This window comes from Lontra canadensis, unplaced genomic scaffold, assembly GCF_010015895.1.
Source record: "Lontra canadensis isolate GAN:19392208 unplaced genomic scaffold, GSC_riverotter_1.0 scaffold18, whole genome shotgun sequence".
Classification (NCBI taxonomy): domain Eukaryota; kingdom Metazoa; phylum Chordata; class Mammalia; order Carnivora; family Mustelidae; genus Lontra; species Lontra canadensis.
The window spans coordinates 13,007,983-13,028,288 of NW_022631012.1; the positions used below are offsets into that span (position 1 = coordinate 13,007,983).

The 20,306-nt window shown below is 43.0% G+C and overlaps 1 protein-coding gene across 1 annotated transcript in view; it reads right to left on the reverse strand.

Moving 5' to 3' along the window:
• The window catches only part of CASP10 (caspase 10), a 30,011-nt gene extending 18,820 nt beyond the window's left edge, over nucleotides 1-11,191 (reverse strand). The window contains 4 exon segments of the mRNA XM_032860086.1: nucleotides 304-439; nucleotides 6,978-7,071; nucleotides 8,808-9,161; nucleotides 11,032-11,191. Coding sequence (XP_032715977.1) covers nucleotides 304-439; nucleotides 6,978-7,071; nucleotides 8,808-9,154 — 577 coding nt within the window. The 5' untranslated portion in view covers nucleotides 9,155-9,161; nucleotides 11,032-11,191.
• Nucleotides 11,192-20,306: the final 9,115 nt, after the last annotated feature.

A 20,306-nucleotide genomic window follows, 5' to 3' on the forward strand; every position in this document is an offset into this window, starting at 1 on the left:
GGAAAGTTCTGGCTTTCCTAAGAGAATATGTTCAGAGTGACGAGCAAACATGATAGAGGACCAATTAGTTTAAGAATTCCCACGGTGTTGGTCGCTGGGGTGGCTCAGTTGGTTAAGCATCTGCCTTCCGCTCAGGTCATGATCCCAGGGTCCTGGTATTGCTCAACAGCGAGTTGGCCTCTCCCTCTCCCTCTATGATCTCTCTCGCTTTCACGCTCTCAAATAAGTAAATAAAATCTTAAAAAAAAAAAAAAGAATTCCCATGGTTTTGTGCAAGCAAGCAAGCAAGCGTAAGCTAGTTACCTTTCTCTCTTTTATATTTTTCTATCTTTCTCACAAGGTTAGGCACAACTCTTCCGCAGAGATCCTCCAGTAACTTCAGATTATCTTCATCTATTTGACCTTGTCTCTCCAGATATGCCAGGAAACTTAGCGAGGTCTGCAAGAGAATCAATGGAGTCACATTTACTTGCCTTCTGATGATGCACTCATTCCGTAAAGATTACCTGCATGGCCTCTAGTCACCAGATTTTGCAATGATGAATAAGGAATGGTGCTTGTCCCTGAGGAGTTCAATAGTATGGGGGGAAGAGGTATGACCAAGTAAATTATCTATATTAATAACAAATATCAAATATACATAATTCACTACATACCAGGCAGTGCTTGCTTGACCTCAAAAACAAGCCGGTAAGGCTAGAAACTATATAACCCCTAGTTAATTTAATTTATTGAAAATAATTTAAAATATTTTAAAATATTTGAATTTAAAAATATTTAAATTCAATTAATTAACATAAAATGTATTATTTGTTTCAGGGTATAAATCCCCATTTTAAAGATGAGATAACTGGGGTTCAACAACTTGTGCAATAAGTGGCAGAGCTGGTACTTGAACCCCGGCAGTCTGATGTCAAAGTCTCTCTTATTGGTCCTTGGGCTACATGGCCTCTGACTCACATCTGTAAATGATACACTTAGATTAGGGTGGCAACAAAACAGAGGCACCAAGGAAACTAGGGGCAAATAGTCAGTATTTTTTTTTAAGATTTTATTTATTTGACAAACAGAGATCACAAGTAGGCAGAGAGGCAGGCAGAGAGACAGAAGGGGAAGCAGACTCCCTGCCGAGAAGAGAGCCTGATGCAGGGCTCGATCCCAGGACCCTGGGATCATGACCTGAGCCGAAGGCAGAGGTTTTAACCCACTGAGTCACCCAGGTGCCCCAAATAGTCAGTATTTTAAAAGAAAAAAAAATCTCTTAAATGCTGCTGGAAAAAAAGGACAAATTGGCTAGTATTTTATTTTTATTTATTTTTTGGCTAGTATTGTTTTACTTTTTTTTAAGATTTTATTTATTTATTTGACAGAAAGAGATCACAAGTAGACAGAGAGGCAGGCAGAGAGAGAGAGAGAGAGGGAAGCAGGCTCCCTGCTGAGCAGAGAGTCCGATGCGGGACTCGATCCCAGGACCCTGAGATTATGACCCAAGCCGAATGCAGCAGCTTAACCCACTGAGCCACCCAGGCGCCCCTGGCTAGTATTATTTTAATACTGAATTACATGTGGGGTGGAAAGCACCACAATCTTTTCTCAGCGTATTAAGCTGGTTATGAAAACATATATACAAATGAACTCACATTAGAGCCCACAGAAAGGAGTAAGTCATCAAAAGTAAACCTCTGAACACCATCTCACTGTGTCCATGAACATCAACAGGGTGGGAACTGGGAAGAGGTCTCCAGACATATGGAACCGTTGAACGGCTGAAAAGGGACTGTGTTAAGGAGCATTGAGAAGGAGGCTTGAGTACAAACCCCAAGTAAGAGCGAGGTCATGACTGGAACAGGGGGCTGGTATGGGCCCAGGCAAACACGGACAGACACACAGTATGTGAAGAGTTTGGCATGTGTCCCATGCATCAAGGAGTAGCTGTAGTAGTTTTTAAGAATAGTAATATGAACACATTTGTTTTTGAGTAGAAGTCTTGAAACAAGCTGGGGGAGGAAGGGGATTAGAGAGAAAATATTGGCAGTAAGATTAAACACTCTGGCAAAGAGGGGATCCAGACCTGGTCCGAAGCCAGTGTGCTGGGAAACACAGAGGCAGCACTGGGTTTGAGAAACATTTCTGAAATAGAACTCGGTGAGTCGTGGAACTCAGTCTGAGGTGGGTGATGAAATGAAGGAAGAATCAAAAATACCAGTCATTTATTCACAGTTCATATAGGCACCAAGCAGGCTTCGCACAAGCCGTGCATGGGAGGGGATTCTTGAAGGATGACTAGGTCTTCGTTGCCAACACAGAAAAGGACATTCTTTTGCCATGCTGGCAAAGGAAAAGAAAAGGCAAAATAAACCACATGCGGAAATGAATGTGAAACTAAAATCCTGGTTACGAGGAGTTTTGTGTTGCCTTCAGCAAGAGGTTTCTCTGTTAGGAAGGAAGCTAATGTCATACTGAAGTGTCCTGAATCGTGACCCAGAGTTGAGTTAGCGGAGAAAGAGTATATACAAACTATCCTTTCAAGAAGTTTGGCAGTAGAGGGAACCAGGGAGACTGAGCAGTAACATAGGATAAGGAAGGGCTCAAGAGAGATTATAAATTTTTTTCAAAGATTTTTATTTTTAAGTAATCTCTACACCCAATGTGGGGCTTGAACTTACAACCCCAAGATCAACAGTCACACGCCCTACCAAAAGATCCAGCCAGGCGCCCCTGACAGATTATAATTTAAGAAATTCCAGGGGCGGGGCGCCTGGGTGGCTCAGTGGGTTAAGCCGCTGCCTTCGGCTCAGGTCATGATCTCAGGGTCCTGGGATCGAGTCCCGCATCGGGCTCTCTGCTCAGCAGGGAGCCTGCTTCCTCCTCTCTCTCTCTCTATCTGCCTCTCCGTCTACTTGTGATCTCTGTCTATCAAATAAATAAATAAAATCTTTAAAAAAAAAAAAAAAAGAAAGAAATTCCAGGGGCGCCTGGGTGGCTGAGTGGGTTAAGTCTCTGCCTTCAGCTCAGGTCGTGATCTCAGGGTCCTGGGATCAAGCCCTGCTTTGGGCTCTCTGCTCAGCAGGGAGCCTGCTTCCCCCTCTCTCTCTGCCTGCCTGTCTGTCTACTTGTGATCTCTGTCAAATAAATAAATAAAATCTTAAAAAAAAAAAAAAATTCCAGAGACAAGGAGGAGAGCCAAAAAGGCAAAGAAGAGTATGTGTCCTCCCTTGCAGCCCTAGCACTACCCATTGCTTGGCCGGGAGTCAAGCAGAAGACAGAAGGGGGTACAGAAAGATTCCTCCAGAACTGATCAGCTGGGCAAAAGGACCAGAGGGAAACCACCACACAAAGTTCTGCGATAGGTCACATGCAAATGAGCTCTTACTGAACCTTAAAAGAGAAACCCTATTTTTGACAGCATCCTACCAGGAGGAAGAAAAGGGACTAAGACATGATTCTAGAAGCAATGATGGGAGTTCTTCATACTGTGAAGACTGTTTATGAGATGTTTGGTCAATGACACCTTCTACACACACACACACGATCGAAAAGGATTTTGTATTTTACGAACACCACTCCAGTGAATACTAGCAGGAAGTGCCTGAAAGCTCTTGTGCTGCTGCTTTGCTAAGCTCGTAGATTTGGGTGTGGTTTCCTTTACATCCAACGTTCATTTGATTACTACCCGGAGAACAGATTTCCAGCATGTTCTGGAACAGGTGAAGGCAGCCAGATGCCTATAAACTTGTAGGAAAGTTATCAAAAAGAATCCTAGAACGCCCTACAAAGGTCATTTTTCTAACTCGAGAGAGACGGTGTGAATTTAGAACCCTTCCTTTTTGACTGAGGCAAGTTCAGGCCCTCCCCACCCAGCTGCTAAGCAATTGATTTCCGGGACAAAATCTTTTGCAATCCCAGCAGCAGATAACACAGCCTCGTTAAGCCCTGGTACCAAAACTCCTCAGTGTTGCTTAGAGATTGTCCTTTCTGCACTTCAGGAACACCCAATAGAGATCAGCCTGGATTTTCTAAGGTATATAACTCAGCCACAGTTCTCACACAAGGAAATAGATCTCCTCTGGAATAAAGCTGAGATCATTTGGAGCTCAAGCAGGGTACTTTTCCTGAATCTGACGTGCTAGTCTCACAGTTCTATGCCACAGGGAAATACAGTAATTGTTCCTTTTACTGCTGTGCTGAACGAGAAAAGCAAAAATCGTTTGGCTACGTGAGCACAGGCCTTCATGGACAAAAGCTAATATAGCAGGGGGCAAAACATCAGAATGCTTCTGGCCACAAACCACAGATGCCAGCAAGCTAAGGTCTAAGACCCTTGGAGAAAGTGCAGGAAGAAATACACTCCCCCCGTTTTTCCTAGTGCAAAATCATGGCTTGGTGTGGAGCACACCAGGGACTCCTGCCTATTTCTTCAGCCCCCCCCCCGCCCCCACCCTGCATGGGGAGTAAGAACTTCTGTTTATGACACACGGAGAGGTTTAACTAGAGGGAGTGGTTCCGTTTATTTTTATAAACCCAGAGACTGGGGAAATTGTGAAAGACTGCTCTATTATCAGAATAACTCAGAGAGCTTTTCAAACTATAGGAAATCTAATGCTGGGACATCTGGCCTCTGAATCCAGCTGCCGGTTTACAGGAAATGCATAAGACCGAGGAGCGAGCTGAACTGTACCAAGCACATGCCATCAGCAAAACTCAGACTGGGGGAAATCCTACCCACCAGTTGTCCTGGGCTTCTTCAACAGATCAATGTTAAGACAAAGAAAGAAAGGGGCTGGAGGGAGAAGAGTTAAACCCGTAGATTAAAAAAGGCTCAAAAAAACTGTCCAAGACTAAACTTGACATCTAGGGTTGCACAAGTAAATGATAAAACCATAAAGAAACATCAGAACGTTGCTACTATAAAAGCCAGGATAGTGGCTCTTCTAGCAGATAGGAAGGGGTTGTGACTGGAATGAGGTAACTGGGGGGGTTTCTAGACTGACTGGCAAAATTCAAATTCTTGACTTGGGTGATGATTTCTAAAGGATGCGACTTAAAATAATTCATTAATCTGTATGTTTGTTTTATGTCATTTTTTATACTAGTGTCTTGTTAGGTTTTTCTTAAAGAACAAAAAGATAAAAGGAAAAGGGAAAAAGTGTAAAAACAAAAACAGAAATATACCAGACCTCTCAGGGGCTATCTAGGGGGGAAAATCAGTAGATTCTGACAAATGGTAAGTAAGAATAAGAATGTTCGCCATGGATCTCTGCACATCCCATCGAGGTGGCTTAGTTCATCCTGCTAATCTCTCCAGTCAGTCATCGTAAAAGCATATAAACAGAAAGGGTTCAGGCCATTTTCTCAGAAAGAGAAAAGAAGACTGTATCATCCCATTCGTTTATGCTTTCCATGATTTTGTAACAGATTCTACGAGGTTCTGGACCCATAATGATGAGTTAAGACTCAGTCCCCAACCCCACAGAACCCACAACCAACCACTGGCCGGTGGCGGGGGGGGGGGGGGGGAAGGAGCCTCAAGCGATGACTAATCAAAAGACACAGAGGCTAAAAACCCTGAGGGCTCAGAAGAGGCAAAAAGACAGACCTGGAAGACTGTGAGCAAGGTAAGTAAAATGAACCTCCTCAGCTCTACAGGTCAGACACCAGGAAACATATTTAATGAATTACTCACATAGTCCTCATTTGACCTACCCCACATAAAACAGCTTCCCACTCCTCAGTGATTTTTCTACAAACCGAATTTACTTGTCAATAATATAAGGAGATCTCAGGAGAATGTGATATGGGGGAGGGGGGCTATGCAGGCAACGTAGGCTGGTAGGCTCGAGAGAGCGTGGGTGATATTCACATTCCTAAGTTGCATGGGGGGAGGGTTTGAGGCTGTTCACTTAGTACTACGTTTCTAACTTCCGTACACGTTACTTGTTTTTCAGGGTGTTATCAGATGCCACAGAACTTAAAACCTAATAAACATAGCCATTGAATAGCACAATTATAAAGTGATGTTATGGGGGGAAATTTGAAAAGTGGCCCCTTTCCCAACTTAACTTGCTTGTTACAAGTTGATATTAGAGTCAAAAGAAAAACATATCAAGTTCTGAGGCCTGGAAGAGAGAACTATTGCTACTTTCTTACTCTTAAATGTGACCCCTATAGCAATATGGTTAATAAACAGTAATTATGTTATTATTAAAAATACTATTAGTTCAAAACACCTGTATAGCCCTCTACAAAGCACATCCTCAAACATATGTCTCATTTGATTTTCACAAAAACCCTACACGGGAGATAATGCAAAGTTCCTCAAAAGAACACGCAGGGTCAGGGCACCTGGGTGGCTCAGTCGGTTGGGCGGCTCATGATCAGATCCCGGGGTCCTGGGATCAAGCCCCACACGGGCTCCCTGCTCAGTAGAGAGCCTGCTTCTCCCTCTTCCTCTGCCTGCTGCTCTGCCTACTTCTGTTCTCTATCTCTCTGTCAAATAAATAAATATATTAATAAAAATCTAAAAAGAAGAAGAACACACAGGGCCCCTATGTAGGTCATCAATGCCCCATTTCCACTCCACCATGATTTCCCACCTCCTCATTTCCACACGTTTCTCTATGGAAAAACACAGTGGGTGCCAACAGCAGTTAACCACTTATTATCTGATTACCAGGTGCCAAATTTTACCCACATGATGTTGTCTAATTCTCCCAACAGTCTCAGAAGGAAAGGATGGGATTGTTGACAATATGACAAGTGAGATAACAGAGGCTCAGAAAGCTTCCATCACTCACCTCCCATCAAGGCGTTAGAACCGGGACTAGAATCCAGGCCCCCCCCAGCACCAAAGTCAATGTTCCCAAGCACTGTATGACATCATCTTCAGCAAATAAAATCCCTTCCTGAAAACCCCAGCACATTCCCGACACGGGTTACTGCAGAGCTCCCCAATACCCCACTCTCTATGACCCACTTACCATCTGGATTTTGGGAATCGAGTCCCTCTGAAGGAAGATCATGTTCTTTAAGTTATCTGAGCTGATGCTTTCTGACAGTTCGTAGAGCAGCTTTCTAAGACATACATCAAGAGAGACAAACAAAACCTCAGACTTGCAGAGGACAGTACAGTAAATCAAGAGCTTTTTACAAATATTCTCTCTCACGGGAGTGATCACAGCCCATGAGTAGACAATTTGGAACCCCACTGTATAGATTCAAAACTAAAACTCTGACCTTTAAGTGGCCTGTTACATTAGGTTAACACAATAAGGGGGCACCGGGGTGGCGAAGTCAGTTAAGTCTCTGACTCTTGATTTTGGCTCAGGTCATGATCTCAGGGTCGTGAGATCCAGCCCTGCATGGGGCTCTGCACTGAGCATGGAATCTGCTCAAGATTCTCTGTCTCGGGTGCCTGGGTGGGTCAGTGGGTTGAGCCTCTGCCTTCAGCTCAGGTCATGGTCTCAGGGTCCTGGGATCGAGCCCCGCATCCGGGTCTCTGCTCAGCGGAGAGCCTGCTTCCCCCTCTCTCTCTGCCTGCCTCCCTGCCTACTTGTGATATCTCTCTCTGAATAAATAAATAGAATCTAAAAAAAAAAAAAAGATTCTCTGTCTCCCCCTCCCTTTACCCTCCCCCTCCGCCCTTCCCCCCACGCCCATGCACGCGCATACACGTTCTCTCTCTCTCCCCAAACATAAAATAAGATTAAAAATAAAACAAAATTTTAAAAGATAACACAATAAGCAGTAGAGGCAGGCTCAAGAATCAACTATACTGTGTTACATATCTGAAAGCTGCTGAAGAGTGGGTTTTAAAAGTTTTCATGAAAAAAAATTTGTAACCAAATGTGGTGACAAATGTCAGATTTTCTACAGTGATCATTTCACAATACATACATATATCAAATCATGATGTTGTACACCTAAAATTATCATAATTTTATAGGTCAATTATATCTCAATTACAAGTAAAAAATCTTAAAATAAAAAAAAGTGTGTTATCTAAGGTCTGACCCATGATAGACCTGATGTCTATGTCACCCCATACAGATACAAAATACAAATAAAATACAAAAAATATATAAATACAAAATATCTGTATTTTACCTCTCTGGGTTTCACCCAAAAATGTATGAAAATTTAAAACAGGACATGGCATAAATGATGTCCTTCCCTACCCCAGAGACGTATCTTTTTTCATTTTGTTTATCTGGCCACAAGAACTCACGCTTTCCCTCTTCTCGAGTGCCCACAGTGACTCACAGGAAGGGCTGTCTGGGAATGAGGAGGGTAAAGGAAAAAAGTGAAGGCCCGCCGTGTGGAGGCCGGCTTCCTTTGGCAGTGAGAAGCCAAGCAGAGAAAGCTGCTTCCGGGCCCAGAGTGGGGCTTTGAAAAGCCCCACTTTGGGGGCGCCTGGGTGGCTCAGTCAGTTAAGCATCTGCCTTCAGCTCAGGTCATAATCCCAGGGTCCTCGGATGGAGCCCCCCATTGGGCTCCCTGCTCAGCGGGAAGCTGCCCTCTGCCTCTGCCTCCTGCTCCCATGCTTGCGCGCACGCTCTCTCTGTCAAATAAATAAAATCTTTTTTAAAAAAAGTGAAAAGCCCCACTTTGAAAACCTCTCATCTCAAGAGTACCTGACCCAGAGAGATCTGGTTTAGAAGCACCGTCACCCAAGGACGGAGATAAGAAAAAGGGCAGAATCCCAGCCTCCTTTCAAAGCTCAGTGGCCTGAGTGAACACCACCTAGATGGAAACACCCCCAGCCTCCCCATCCCCCAACCCACTGTCTTGATCACAGAGGCCCTCCTCACCTGAACAGAGAGACCCTCCCTCGGGTGGGCAGCAAACTTTCCACTTGCTCCTTGGTTTGGTTGAGGTGGCGCAGCAGCGATTTCTGCTTGATCAGGTAGAGGAGCTCCTCCAGAAAGAAGGAGTCTTCCTCGCTCAGCTGCTCCTCTGCCAACAGATGATCAAAGATGTCTAACGCGGAGCTGGCCTTCTCCAGCTCCTTGTGCGAGATGCAGTCTCGGCAGAGAAACTTCAAGGCCTCCACATCTTGGCTCCCCAGCTTTGAATCAATAGTCAGAAGCTTCCCCCGGAAGTTTGATTGACCATTATCATCTGAAGAGAAACTCAGACTTCGACCTTGAGATGCCATGGCCAGCCTGAAAGAGACAGAGGTGGGGCAGCACATGAGAGAGGAAATATACACGGAACCCCAACTTCCCAGGCCTCCTCTGTTCCAGGCATGAGACTCTCCCCCAAGTGCTGAAAAATAAATATTCCTACAAGCTCACTTCAAAACCCAATAGCCGGGGCGCCTGGGTGGCTCAGTGGGTTAAGCCACTGCCTTCGGCTCAGGTCATGATCTCAGGGTCCTGGGATCGAGTCCCGCATCGGGCTCTCTGATCGGCAGGGAGCCTGCTTCCCTTCCTCTCTCTCTGCCTGCCTCTCTGCCTGCTTGTGAGCTCTCTCTGTCAAATAAATAAATAAAATCTTAAAAAAAAAAAAAAAAAAAAAAAACCTTCAAAACCCAATAGCCAAAAAAATGAGCCCAACACTTGCGTGGTGACTGGAGGTCTGGAGGGAGGTTTTTTGGGAATCTAATTTACCTTCACTTCTCCCAAATCAAAATGACCCTGGTGACAGTGAGTCAAAAGGGAGGATGACAAAGCACAATGTCTCCCGGTGAGAACTCTTCACTCATTCCCACCAAAGGGCAGAAACAGTGCTTCGACTCATGCCTTTCATTTTAGAAATAAAGCAGTCTGGGGGTTTACAATTCAGAAGTGTCCACTAATCTAAGAACAACCATAACGGGACAGGTCCATATAGCACAAAAAGAGAAGCCACAATCCTAGACCCCAAAAGAAAGGGTGGTTTTAGATAAGAGTTGCTCAAATCAATGAAGGAAGTCACAAATCACTAAATTAGTATTTCCACCCGCTTAGTTCATAAAGTTCATATGGTATTTTCTACACTAAATTCCATTCTAATCAGAGGAGCAATGAACTAATAAAATTTTTCACTGTAATATTATTCGTTCTATAAGGCCTCGAGGCATATATTCTCTTTGCAAGACTTGGCTACTTAGAAACAAGAAACCACTTTCCAAAGGAAGGAGAACATAACAAAAAAACAACATCAATTACAAAGAGCAGCTATTTCTAGGTGGTATAAACACAAACACTCTAAATTCTCTTTTTGTCTCCTGAGTTTTCCAGATTTTATGCAATGAACACATTACTTTTATTGCTAGAAAAATTAAACAGAGGAGCGTCTGGCTGGCTCAGTAGGTAGAGCATATGACTCCATCTCAGGGTTGTGAGCCCAAGTTCCATACTGGGTGTGCAGCTTACTTAAAGAAAGACGGAGGCGGAGATGGAGAAAGAAAACGGAAAATGGTGGTTTTTTTTTTTTTTTTAAGATTTATTTGGAATTTTTTTTTTTAATCTATTTGAAAGAGAGAGAGTGAGAGAGGGAACACAAGCAGGGGGAGTGGGCGAGGGAGAAGTAGGCTTCCTGCTAAGCGGGGAGTGGGAAGTGGGACTCGATCTCAAGACCCCAGGATCATGACCTGAGCAGAAGGCAGAGGCTTAACGAGTGACTCACCCAGGCCCACCGGAAAAGGTATTTTCAATGTGATCAGCCATGGGGTCTTCCCTTCTAGGAGTAGCCTGTGATACCAGAAACCCAACGAATGGCCTCTCGAGACGGCTTCTTAAGGTATTCTAAGATATCACACGCTCGCCCTGCAGTTTCCCCCGAATTCCAACCTCCCGTCGGCTAGACTTTGTCTAACTTGAAGTGGCCAGACTCTGTCTGCATTTATGGACTAGCATATTTCCGCCCATAAAAGTCTGTGTTAGAGCTTTCCTGGGGCTTTTTAAACCGTCATTTCCCCCCCGCACAGCTAGTAAATCCAGGCAGCGATCGTGCCATCAGCCACGAGAGGTTCTGCAAATGTCTGTGACTAAGGCAAGGACCGAGGCTAGAGTGCAAGACCTCAGCAGGGGAAAGGTGCTGATCGCATACCTTCAGGTCCTACTCCCTTGATCCTCTGGAGGTAAATGGTTCCGGGGGAAATTGCCTAAAAATAAAGTTTTTTAAAAATTAGAATCTTCTGCGTAATCCAAGTTCCAGAGAAGCTCTCACTTGCGCGGGAAAAGAACTCAGGACTTGCTGCCTCTGCAAGCGAAAACTGGATGGTCGGGTTCAGTAACTTAAAACATACTTCCTGCCTACGTCACAGCTGCCCCGCCGCCTTCCCCTCCAACCCCTCCCGGTGTAGACGAACACTGGCAGACAGCGCCTCCTAGAGGCAAGAGCCACGACTTTCCACAATTGGACTGCTCGGGAGTTTCCCAGGTTATACCAACGGCTCCTCCTGCAAATGAACTTTTTTTTTTTTATTTCTTTATTTATTTGACAGAGAGAGAAATCACAAGTAGGAAGAGAGAGAAGGGGAAGCAGGCTCGCCACTGAGCAGAGAGCCCGATGTGGGGCTCGATCCGAGGACCCCGGGATCATGACCCGAACAGAAGGCAGAGGCCTTAACCCACTGAGCCACCCAGGCCCCTGCAAATGGACTTTTGAAAGGCCCTAAGAGTTCTAGGCATTCCCTTGGATCACTGAGGTTGATGAATCAAAGAAGAAAGAAAGAAAAAGAGAGAGAGAGAAAGAAAAAGAAGGAAGAGAGAAAGAAAGAAAGAAGAAAGAAAGAAAGAAAAAAGAAAACAAGAAAGAGAGAAAGAAAGAAAAGGAAGGGAAGAAGGGAAGGAAAGGAAAGAAGGAAGAAAAAAGAAAGGAGAAAGAGTTTATTTTCCTAACCATCTCCTTCCCCAAATTCACTTAACCTTTAAAAATAAAACCCAAAAAGCTCAGGAAATAGTGGTCAGCCATCTTAACTCTTTCTCAAAAAATTGTATGTGCAAATACAATTTTAAGACAGAGAAAATGGAGGGAGAGCTGGACTATAGGCCCATTTGGAGATATTTGCAAGGAACTCATTAGCAGACAAAACTGATGAAGTCTTTGGCCTCACAGCACATTCAGTGCAGCGGGCAAGAGACTTTGAGGACATTATTTCTAAGAATAAAAACAATACCTAATACTTACATGGCAACTACCATGTGTGAAGCACCATTTTTTTCACTTAATCATCCCGAGTCTCTAAGATACATATTATCAGCATGACCCCTCTTGTAAGATGTGAAAACTAAGACACAGAAAGGTTAAGTAATTTGTCCAAGATCACATGGTGAACTAATGGGAAAGCCAAAATTTAAAACCAGCAAATCTAGCTCTAAGTCACTATACTATAATTCAGCAAATTCAAATGCACAGGGCTCTGAGAAGTACAGAATCTTATCTCTAAAAAAAGTGATTTATGATGTTTTATATATGTTTTATATATATGATGATATATGATGTTTTATTAACAAATATATTAAGTCCCATTTTCACATCCTCGGCATCAACCAGAGAACTTCTATGTTTAAGAAAGACAAGCCCTATCACTCAGCCATAAAAATGAATGAAATCAGGGGTGCCTGGGTGGCTCAGACAGTCTGCCGTTGGCTCAGGTCATGATCTCAGGGTTCTGGGATCAAGCCCCACACTGGGCTCCTTGCTCAGCAGGAAGCCTGCTTCTCCCTCTCCCTCTGCTGCTCCCCCTGCTAATGTGCTCTCACTCTGTCAAATAAACAAATAAATAATCTTTAAAAGAAATGAGTGAAATCTTGCCATTTGTGAAAACATGGATGGACCTAGAGGGTATCATGCTAAACGAAATAAATCAGACAGAGAAAGATAAATATCATTTGATTTCACTTATATGTGGAATCTAAAAACAAAACAAATGAACAAACAAAACAGTAACAGACTCATAAATATAGGAAACTGTTGGTGACTAGAGTGCGGGTTGGGGGACACCTAAAATAGATGAAGGTGACTAAGAGATACAAACTTTCAGTTATAAAATAGATAAGTGATGGGAATGTAACGTGTAGTGTAGGAAAATATAGTCAGCAATTTTGTAATCACTCTGTATGGTGACATGGTAACTAGACTTAACATGGGATCATTTCATAATGTACAAAGGTATCAAATCACTATCAGGTACACCTGAAACTAATCAGATATTGTATGTCAATGGACTTCTTTTTTCAAAAAGCCTACAACTTAAAGTGTACTATGGGCAGAACAGTTTAATGGATTTAATAAACTGGTCAAAAGATACACCTCGTTGGTTCTGGAAAAAGTGTGAAAAACCCAAATGTGGCTGTAAGTGTTGAAGACATAATTGTGTGTATACGACTTTTCTAAAACCCCTACTGACAGGCTTGAGCATGGATATAGGGAGTTCCACTTATTATTGGAATGTATGCCATTTGGAAATATTCTTTACTATTACTAATAATAAATAAATGGCTCAGAGAAGGAAGGAAGGAAGGAAGGAAGGAAGGAAGGAAGACAAGTCCTAGTGGTGATGGTTGCACAAGCAGGTAAAGGTACTTAATGCTACTGAATCATGCACTTAAACAGCGTTTGAACAGTAAATTTTATGTTATGTATATTTTGCCACAATTTTTTATTAAAGATTTTTAGTTATTTATTTGAGAGAGAGAGAGTGAGAAAGAGAACATGAGAGGGGAGAAGGTCAGAGGGAGAAGCAGACTCCCCTTGGAGCTGGGAGCCTCATGTGGGACTCGATCCCAAGACTCCGGGATCATGACCTGAGCCGAAGGCAGTTGCTTAACTGACTGAGCCATCCAGGTGCCCACAATTTTTTTTTTTTTTTTTTGGAAAGACAAAGACACCCAAGCCCTAAGTCTTAGTCTTCTATTCTATTTAATTCCTTGAGGCATTTCAGAAGGTAGTTTGGGAAAACTATCACTCCACACCCTGTCCTTAAAGCCACATTAGCTTCTTCAACCTTTTTGTAAATTTAATTTTACTTTCTCAGTGTTCCAAGATTCATTGTTTATGCACCACACGCAGTGCTCCATGCAATATGTGCCCTCCTTAATAGCCACCACCAGGCTCACCCAAACCCCCACGCCCCTCCCCTCCAAAACCCCCTTTGTTTCTCAGAGTCCACAGTCTCTCATGCTTCGTCTCGCCCTCTGATTTCTCCCAACTCACTTTTCCTTTCTTTCTCCTAATGTCCTCCGTGTTATTCCTTATGCTCCACAAGTGAAACCAAATGATAATTGACTTTCTCTGTTTGACTTATTTCACTCGCATAATCTCCAGTCCCGTCCATGTTGATACAAAAGTTGGGTATTCATGATACAGTATTAAATATTTAGCAAGCCCTTTCTGTGTGTACAGCACGTACTGGGCACAATTAGAAAAGAAAGGTGAATAAAACACGTCTGCCTTCAAATAATTATGGCTACTCCCCCGCTTGGCCCCTTCTTTTCTGATGAACTGTCTATAGTCCATGTTATTAGCTCTACTCAGTAGGTGAGGAAATCAAAGTTCACGGATGCAAAGGACCTTGCCATCATCCCAAAGCTGGGAAGAGATGGGGATTCTGGGTCTCTCTGATTCCAAATCCCATGCTCTTGATCCCAAGGCCACGGGCTGCCCTTACCTCTAGATGCCGTGGTCTCTATAACCACCGGCCAAGAGTGTGGTGATGCGGCAATGGGGCTTCACCTAAGTGCCACGGGGTCCCCAGGAACAAGGGATGAAGATGCCTTGGGGAAGGAGCGGGAGGTATTGGAGCTAAGCTTGGAAAGTAGAAGTAGAATAGAGACACATGAAGTAAACCTTCAACTTTTTTCCTAGGGACCCAGCGGAAACACTCAAACCAAGTTCGGGAGGTGAGATGGTGCACCATTTTATTTGTGGTCAATATTTCATACTTCTTCCAGTTTAGAGCATAGTAAGTGAGGGCACACTAATGGTAAGTTGAGAGTGGTGGAAGGAATAGACATTTCTTACAGCACCTTTCCTGACTGGTTGCCGTCAACCGGGTCTACATCAAAATCTACGCCAGTCAAAACCTATAAAGCCTTTTACAGTGATGGGAGTCTGCCACTGCCCTGGGGACCAAAGGGAAATACTGGACTGTTTCTCTGTAGTTCCGCCTTCAGAGTGCCTGGTGGTGGTGGGTAGTAGGCTTGCCTGTATCCAGGCTTTGGTCCAAATTCTCCAACCTCTAAGTTTATAAAAGGGAACTTTATAAGTGTAGACTCGTGACCTAAAAAATGAGCACAGGTGATGGGGAAGATGAGTAGTATGCCAGCTGGAGAAGAGCTCTGTGCCTTGAAATTTTCAGTCCCCCTGCCCCGGGGCCTGAGGTAGCAGGTTCTTTTGATTAGCCATCCCCTCCCCAACTTCCAGGCCCTCTCCCCACACTGACGCCACACCTTATCCGCACACTCCAGACCTTGCCAGAACCAGTTTCATTCTCAGTATATGGGAGCACGGTGAAGCCAAGAACGGAAGGGGAAAATATTTTTTAAGGTGGTGTGGGGGGGCACAGTGGGTTAGTGAGCCACTGGGTGGCTCAGTGGGTTAAGCCTCTGCGTTCGTTCAGGTCATGATCCCAGGGTCCTGGGATCGACCCCACATCGTGCTCTCTGCTCAGTGGGGAGCCTGCTTCCCCCCTCTCTCTCTGCCTGCCTCTCTGCCTACTTGCGATCTCTCTCTCTCTGTAGAATAAGTAAATAAAATCTTAAAAAAAAAAAAAAAAAAAAAGAACTGAAGGGAAGACTCTCTCTGTAAGGATCCCAGTAGAGATGTCCAAATAGTGAACTGGCAGGAGACTGTAGCTCTAGACAAGTAAAGTGTGACCCATTTTGGATTCAACTGTACTACCAAGTGATCTGTTTTAGTACCAAAGTGGTAAAAAAAAAAAGAGAGAGAGCTGGTGAATTTCCAATATTTAATGTAGAAAAACTGAAAAATGGAGAAACAGAGTGTCACTTGTGGTCTGTAACTACCTTAACATTTTAGTATATGGGGCGCCTGGGTGGCAGAGTCAGTTAAGGGTCTGACTCTTGATTTCGGCTCGGGTGGTGATCTCAAGGTGGTAGGATGGAGCCCTGCATCGTGCTCCATGGCCCAAGTCGAGCTCCACACTAAGCATGGAATCTGCCTAAGACTCTCTCTCCTTCTCCTCCTCCCCCTCAACGCACTCTCTCTCTAAAATAAATTTTAAAAAATCCTTCAAAAAGACTATTTTAGGGGCACCTGGGCAGCCCAGTCAGTAAGCGTCCGACTCTTGATTCCGCTCAGGTCATGAGCTCAGGGTCGTGAGATGGTGCGGGGCTTTGCACTCAGTGTGGAGCTTCCTTAAGATTCTTCCTCCCTCTCCCTCTGCCCTTCCCCCAACTCATGTACTCTCCCCTTCTCTCTAAAATAAAATTTAAAAATCTTTAAAAAAAAAAGTAAAGAAAAAGAAGATTTTAATGTCTATCCTTCCACTTTTCTATGTGTATACTATTTGCCAAAAACTGAATTGAGCTGTACGATTTTTTTTCACTTAATAACACTCACGTATTTTTCTCCATGTCATTAAATAGTCTTTGAAAACATGATGTATAGTGGCTAATGATATTCTCTTCTATGGATGTACCATATTTATTTAGCCAATTTCTAATTATCAGACATTTAATATGTTTCCAAAATTTTTTGCTATTGTGAGCAATGCTGCATAGAAGAGAGTTATAGATGAATCTTGGCACATGTTTATAATTATTTTCATTGGGTGAATCCAACTGTGGAATTAGTAACCTGATCTTTAAATTCACCCTTTCCCAGTCTGTGAACCCTGAAGGTCTTCCGTCTTACTTTCTCATTTGAGTGAGTTTGGGACAAGAAGCTAAGTACATCTAAAGTGACAAAAGCTCAACGTTCCATGATGATATTTCCTAAAAGAGTCTAATAAACTAACAATAGGTTTTCTAGGAAACTAGGTAGATGTGGTTAAAAGAGTAAATTTTTTTTTAAGATTTTATTTACTTATTTGACAGAGAGAGAGAAAGCTGGCAGAGAGAGAGGGAGAAGCAGGCTCGCCTGAGCGGGGAGCCCAATGCAAGACCCGATCTCAGGACCCTGGCATCATAACCTGAGCTGAAATCAGACACTTATGACTGAGCCACCTAGGCGCCCCACGAGTAAAATATTTTATTGCTGTTTAAAGAAAATCAAAAATAACTCAAAATGTGTCAGAGACCTAAATGTAAGAGCTAAAATCATATAACTTTTTTTTAAGATTTTATTTATTTATTTTTTGAAAGACAAAGATCACAAGTAGGCAGAGAGGCAGGCAGAGAGAGAGAGGAGGAAGCAGGCTCCCCACTGAGCAGAGAACCTGATGTGGGCATGACCTGAGCTGAAGGCAGAGGCTTTAACCCACTGAGCCACCCAGGTGCTCCCCTAAAATCATATAACTCTTATAAGAAAATACAAGTAACCCTTCATGACCTTGCATTAGGCAATAGTTTCCTACATATGATGCTGAAAATTTTAAGCAACAAAAGAAAAACAGATCAATTTTGGACATTATCAAAATATACACATTTTGCGCTAGAAAAGACCCTATCCAGAAAGTGAAAAGAAAACACCTAGAATGGAAGAAACTATTTGCAAATCTTGTATCTGATAAGAGACTAGTAACCAGAATATATAAAAAATAATTATAGGACACCTGTTGTTCAGTCCGTTGAGCTGAGCATCTGCCTTCAAGTCAGGTCATGACCCCAGGGGTCCTGGGATCGATCCCCACATCGAGCTCCCCTCCAACACACACTGGGCTCCCTACTCAGCAGGGAGCCTGCTTCTCTCCCTCCCTTTGCCTGCCACTCCCCCTTGCTTGTGCTCTCTCTCTGTCAAATGAATAAACAAAAAAACTTAAAAAAAAAAAATTACACCAGAACAATAGAAAGACAAATCAGTTAAAATGGGAAAGAATTTGAATAGATGTTTCTACGTTGAAGATATACAAATAGCCAATATGCACACGAAAAGACGTTCAACATTAGTCATTAAGGCAACGCAATCAAAACCACCGTGAGATACCACTTCACACACAGTAGGGTGGTTATAATAATTAAAAAAAAAAAAGACAAAAACAGGGATGTGGAGAGATTGGTACCCTTATACGCTACTGGTGGGAATGTAAAGTGCTCCAGCCCCTTTGAAAACCAATCTAGCGGTCCTCCAAGAGTTGAACCTGGAGTTACTATGTGATCCACTAAGTCCACTGGACTTACATATACCTGAGAACCGAAAACATACATCCACACAGAAACTTACATGAATACTCAGAGCAGCATAATTCACAAAGGCCAAAAAGTAGAAACAATCCAAATTTTCATCAGCGGATGAACAGATAAACACAACGCACTATATCCTATACAAGGGAATCTTATCCAGGCATAAAATCAAATGAAGTACTTATGTATTCTTCAACATGGATGAAACTTGAAAGCATTATGCTTAGTGGAAGAAATCAGATACAAAAGGAAATGTACTGTAGGACATGAAATAATATATCCAGAATAGATAAAGGTATAGAGATAGAAAGCAGATTTGTGTTTGCTCAGGGGCTGGGGAAGGGGAGAATAGGGAACGATGGCTAAAGGGTACAGAGGTTCTTTTTAGGTAGATGAAATGTTCTGAAATTAGATTGTGGTGATGTGCACAGCTGTGAATATATATTCAGTGACTTGTACACTTTAAAGGATCGTTTTATAAAAGATGAATTATATCTCAATGAAAAAAAGAAATGGAGATCTGGAATATGTCTGGAGTATGTGATGAGATGTCACAAACAACCTTCTGATTGTTAACTGGGTGTGTCAACTTGGCCGCTAAGGGATATCCAGAGAACCACTAAGTTATTTCCGGCTATGTCTGTAAGGATGTTTCTGGAAGGGATTAGCATTTAATTCAGTATACTGAGTAAAGAAAATCTGCCCTTGCCAATGGCAACATCTAACCCATTAACAGTCAGGAAGAATAAAACAGGAAGAAGGGCAAATTCTCTTTTTGAACTGGGTTGGTCATCTTCTTCTACCTTAGGACATTAAAGCTCCTGGTTCTCTGGGCCTTTGGACTGCAGGACTTACATCAGCAGCCCCTACTCCCTACTCCATCTCTCTCCCCATCCCCCAGCCACCCTCTTATTGTGTATGCACTGGAGAATCTTGAAGGTTTCAAAGGAGGGAAGTGACAAAGCTGTTAGGGAGATTCTTCAGGATGCCAGGTATGAAGGAATCATAGAATTAAGAGGCTAGAGGCAAGATTAGTGAGAAAGCTATTACCACAGTTCAATGGAGAGATAATGAAAGCTGGGGGAATTGTAATGATGGAGATAGATGGAAAAGACATTCTGGGTACAGAACCAAACGATTTGGAAACTAGCTAAAGAAACATAGGAGTGGGTGGGTCAGGGCAAAATGATATTCTGGAGGGGCTGTTGACTTAAAGTGGAGACACGGGCAGAAAAGCAGATTTGGAATGAAGCTTTTGTTTATATTTGGAGTATACTGAGTTTGAGGTGCCAAAAGGAAATGAAGTGGAAACATTTCCCAGGAAGTTGCAGGGTGAGATTTGAAATTGAAGAGTCTAGACTAGAAATATCCTACGAGTTAGCAGCATAGGAGTAGTAGTTGAAGCTACAAGGTTGTCAAAAAAGAACGTATAAAGAAAGGCATGATCGTTGTGCATATCCACATCTACAGATCTGGAGGAGAAAGATACTAAGACTTGGTCAAGGAAGTCCTTGATCAAACTCTAGGGTGGGGTAGCCTGGAGAAGTAGGAAAGGGACAATGACCCCATAGAATCTATGGACTACTAGTTTGGTAACTTTGGTGCAAGTCCCCCTTGGATCTTGTAGATTTGGCAGAATGATTAAGGTGAATCCAGATAGCAAGGAAGTATGGAGTAAGTAGATGAAAGGAGAAAGAATATAGAGTATAGAGTAGTCATATGTAAGACAGTGACTCGAAAGAGAGGGACTTTATTTGATGGGGAGTCAGAGCCTGTTTTTGAACTGTAGGGTCAAAAACCAGAGAGAGAGATTAAAGATGCAAGACAGTTGAAATAATGCTCAGGAGCTATGCTAGAAGAGGCATGAGGAAAGGGATGGGAATCCTAGGTTTGGGGCAAGAAGTCCTTACCAAATAATGAAGAAAAGATGTTTCTCGTATCATCATTTAAAGAGGGAAAAATTGTAACTTAAATATGATAGAAAGCATAGATATAGACATGACTACGTGAATGAAAAGAAAGAACAGTGTTAAATGTTATGACATTTATGTTTCAAATAAATACATTAAGGATGTT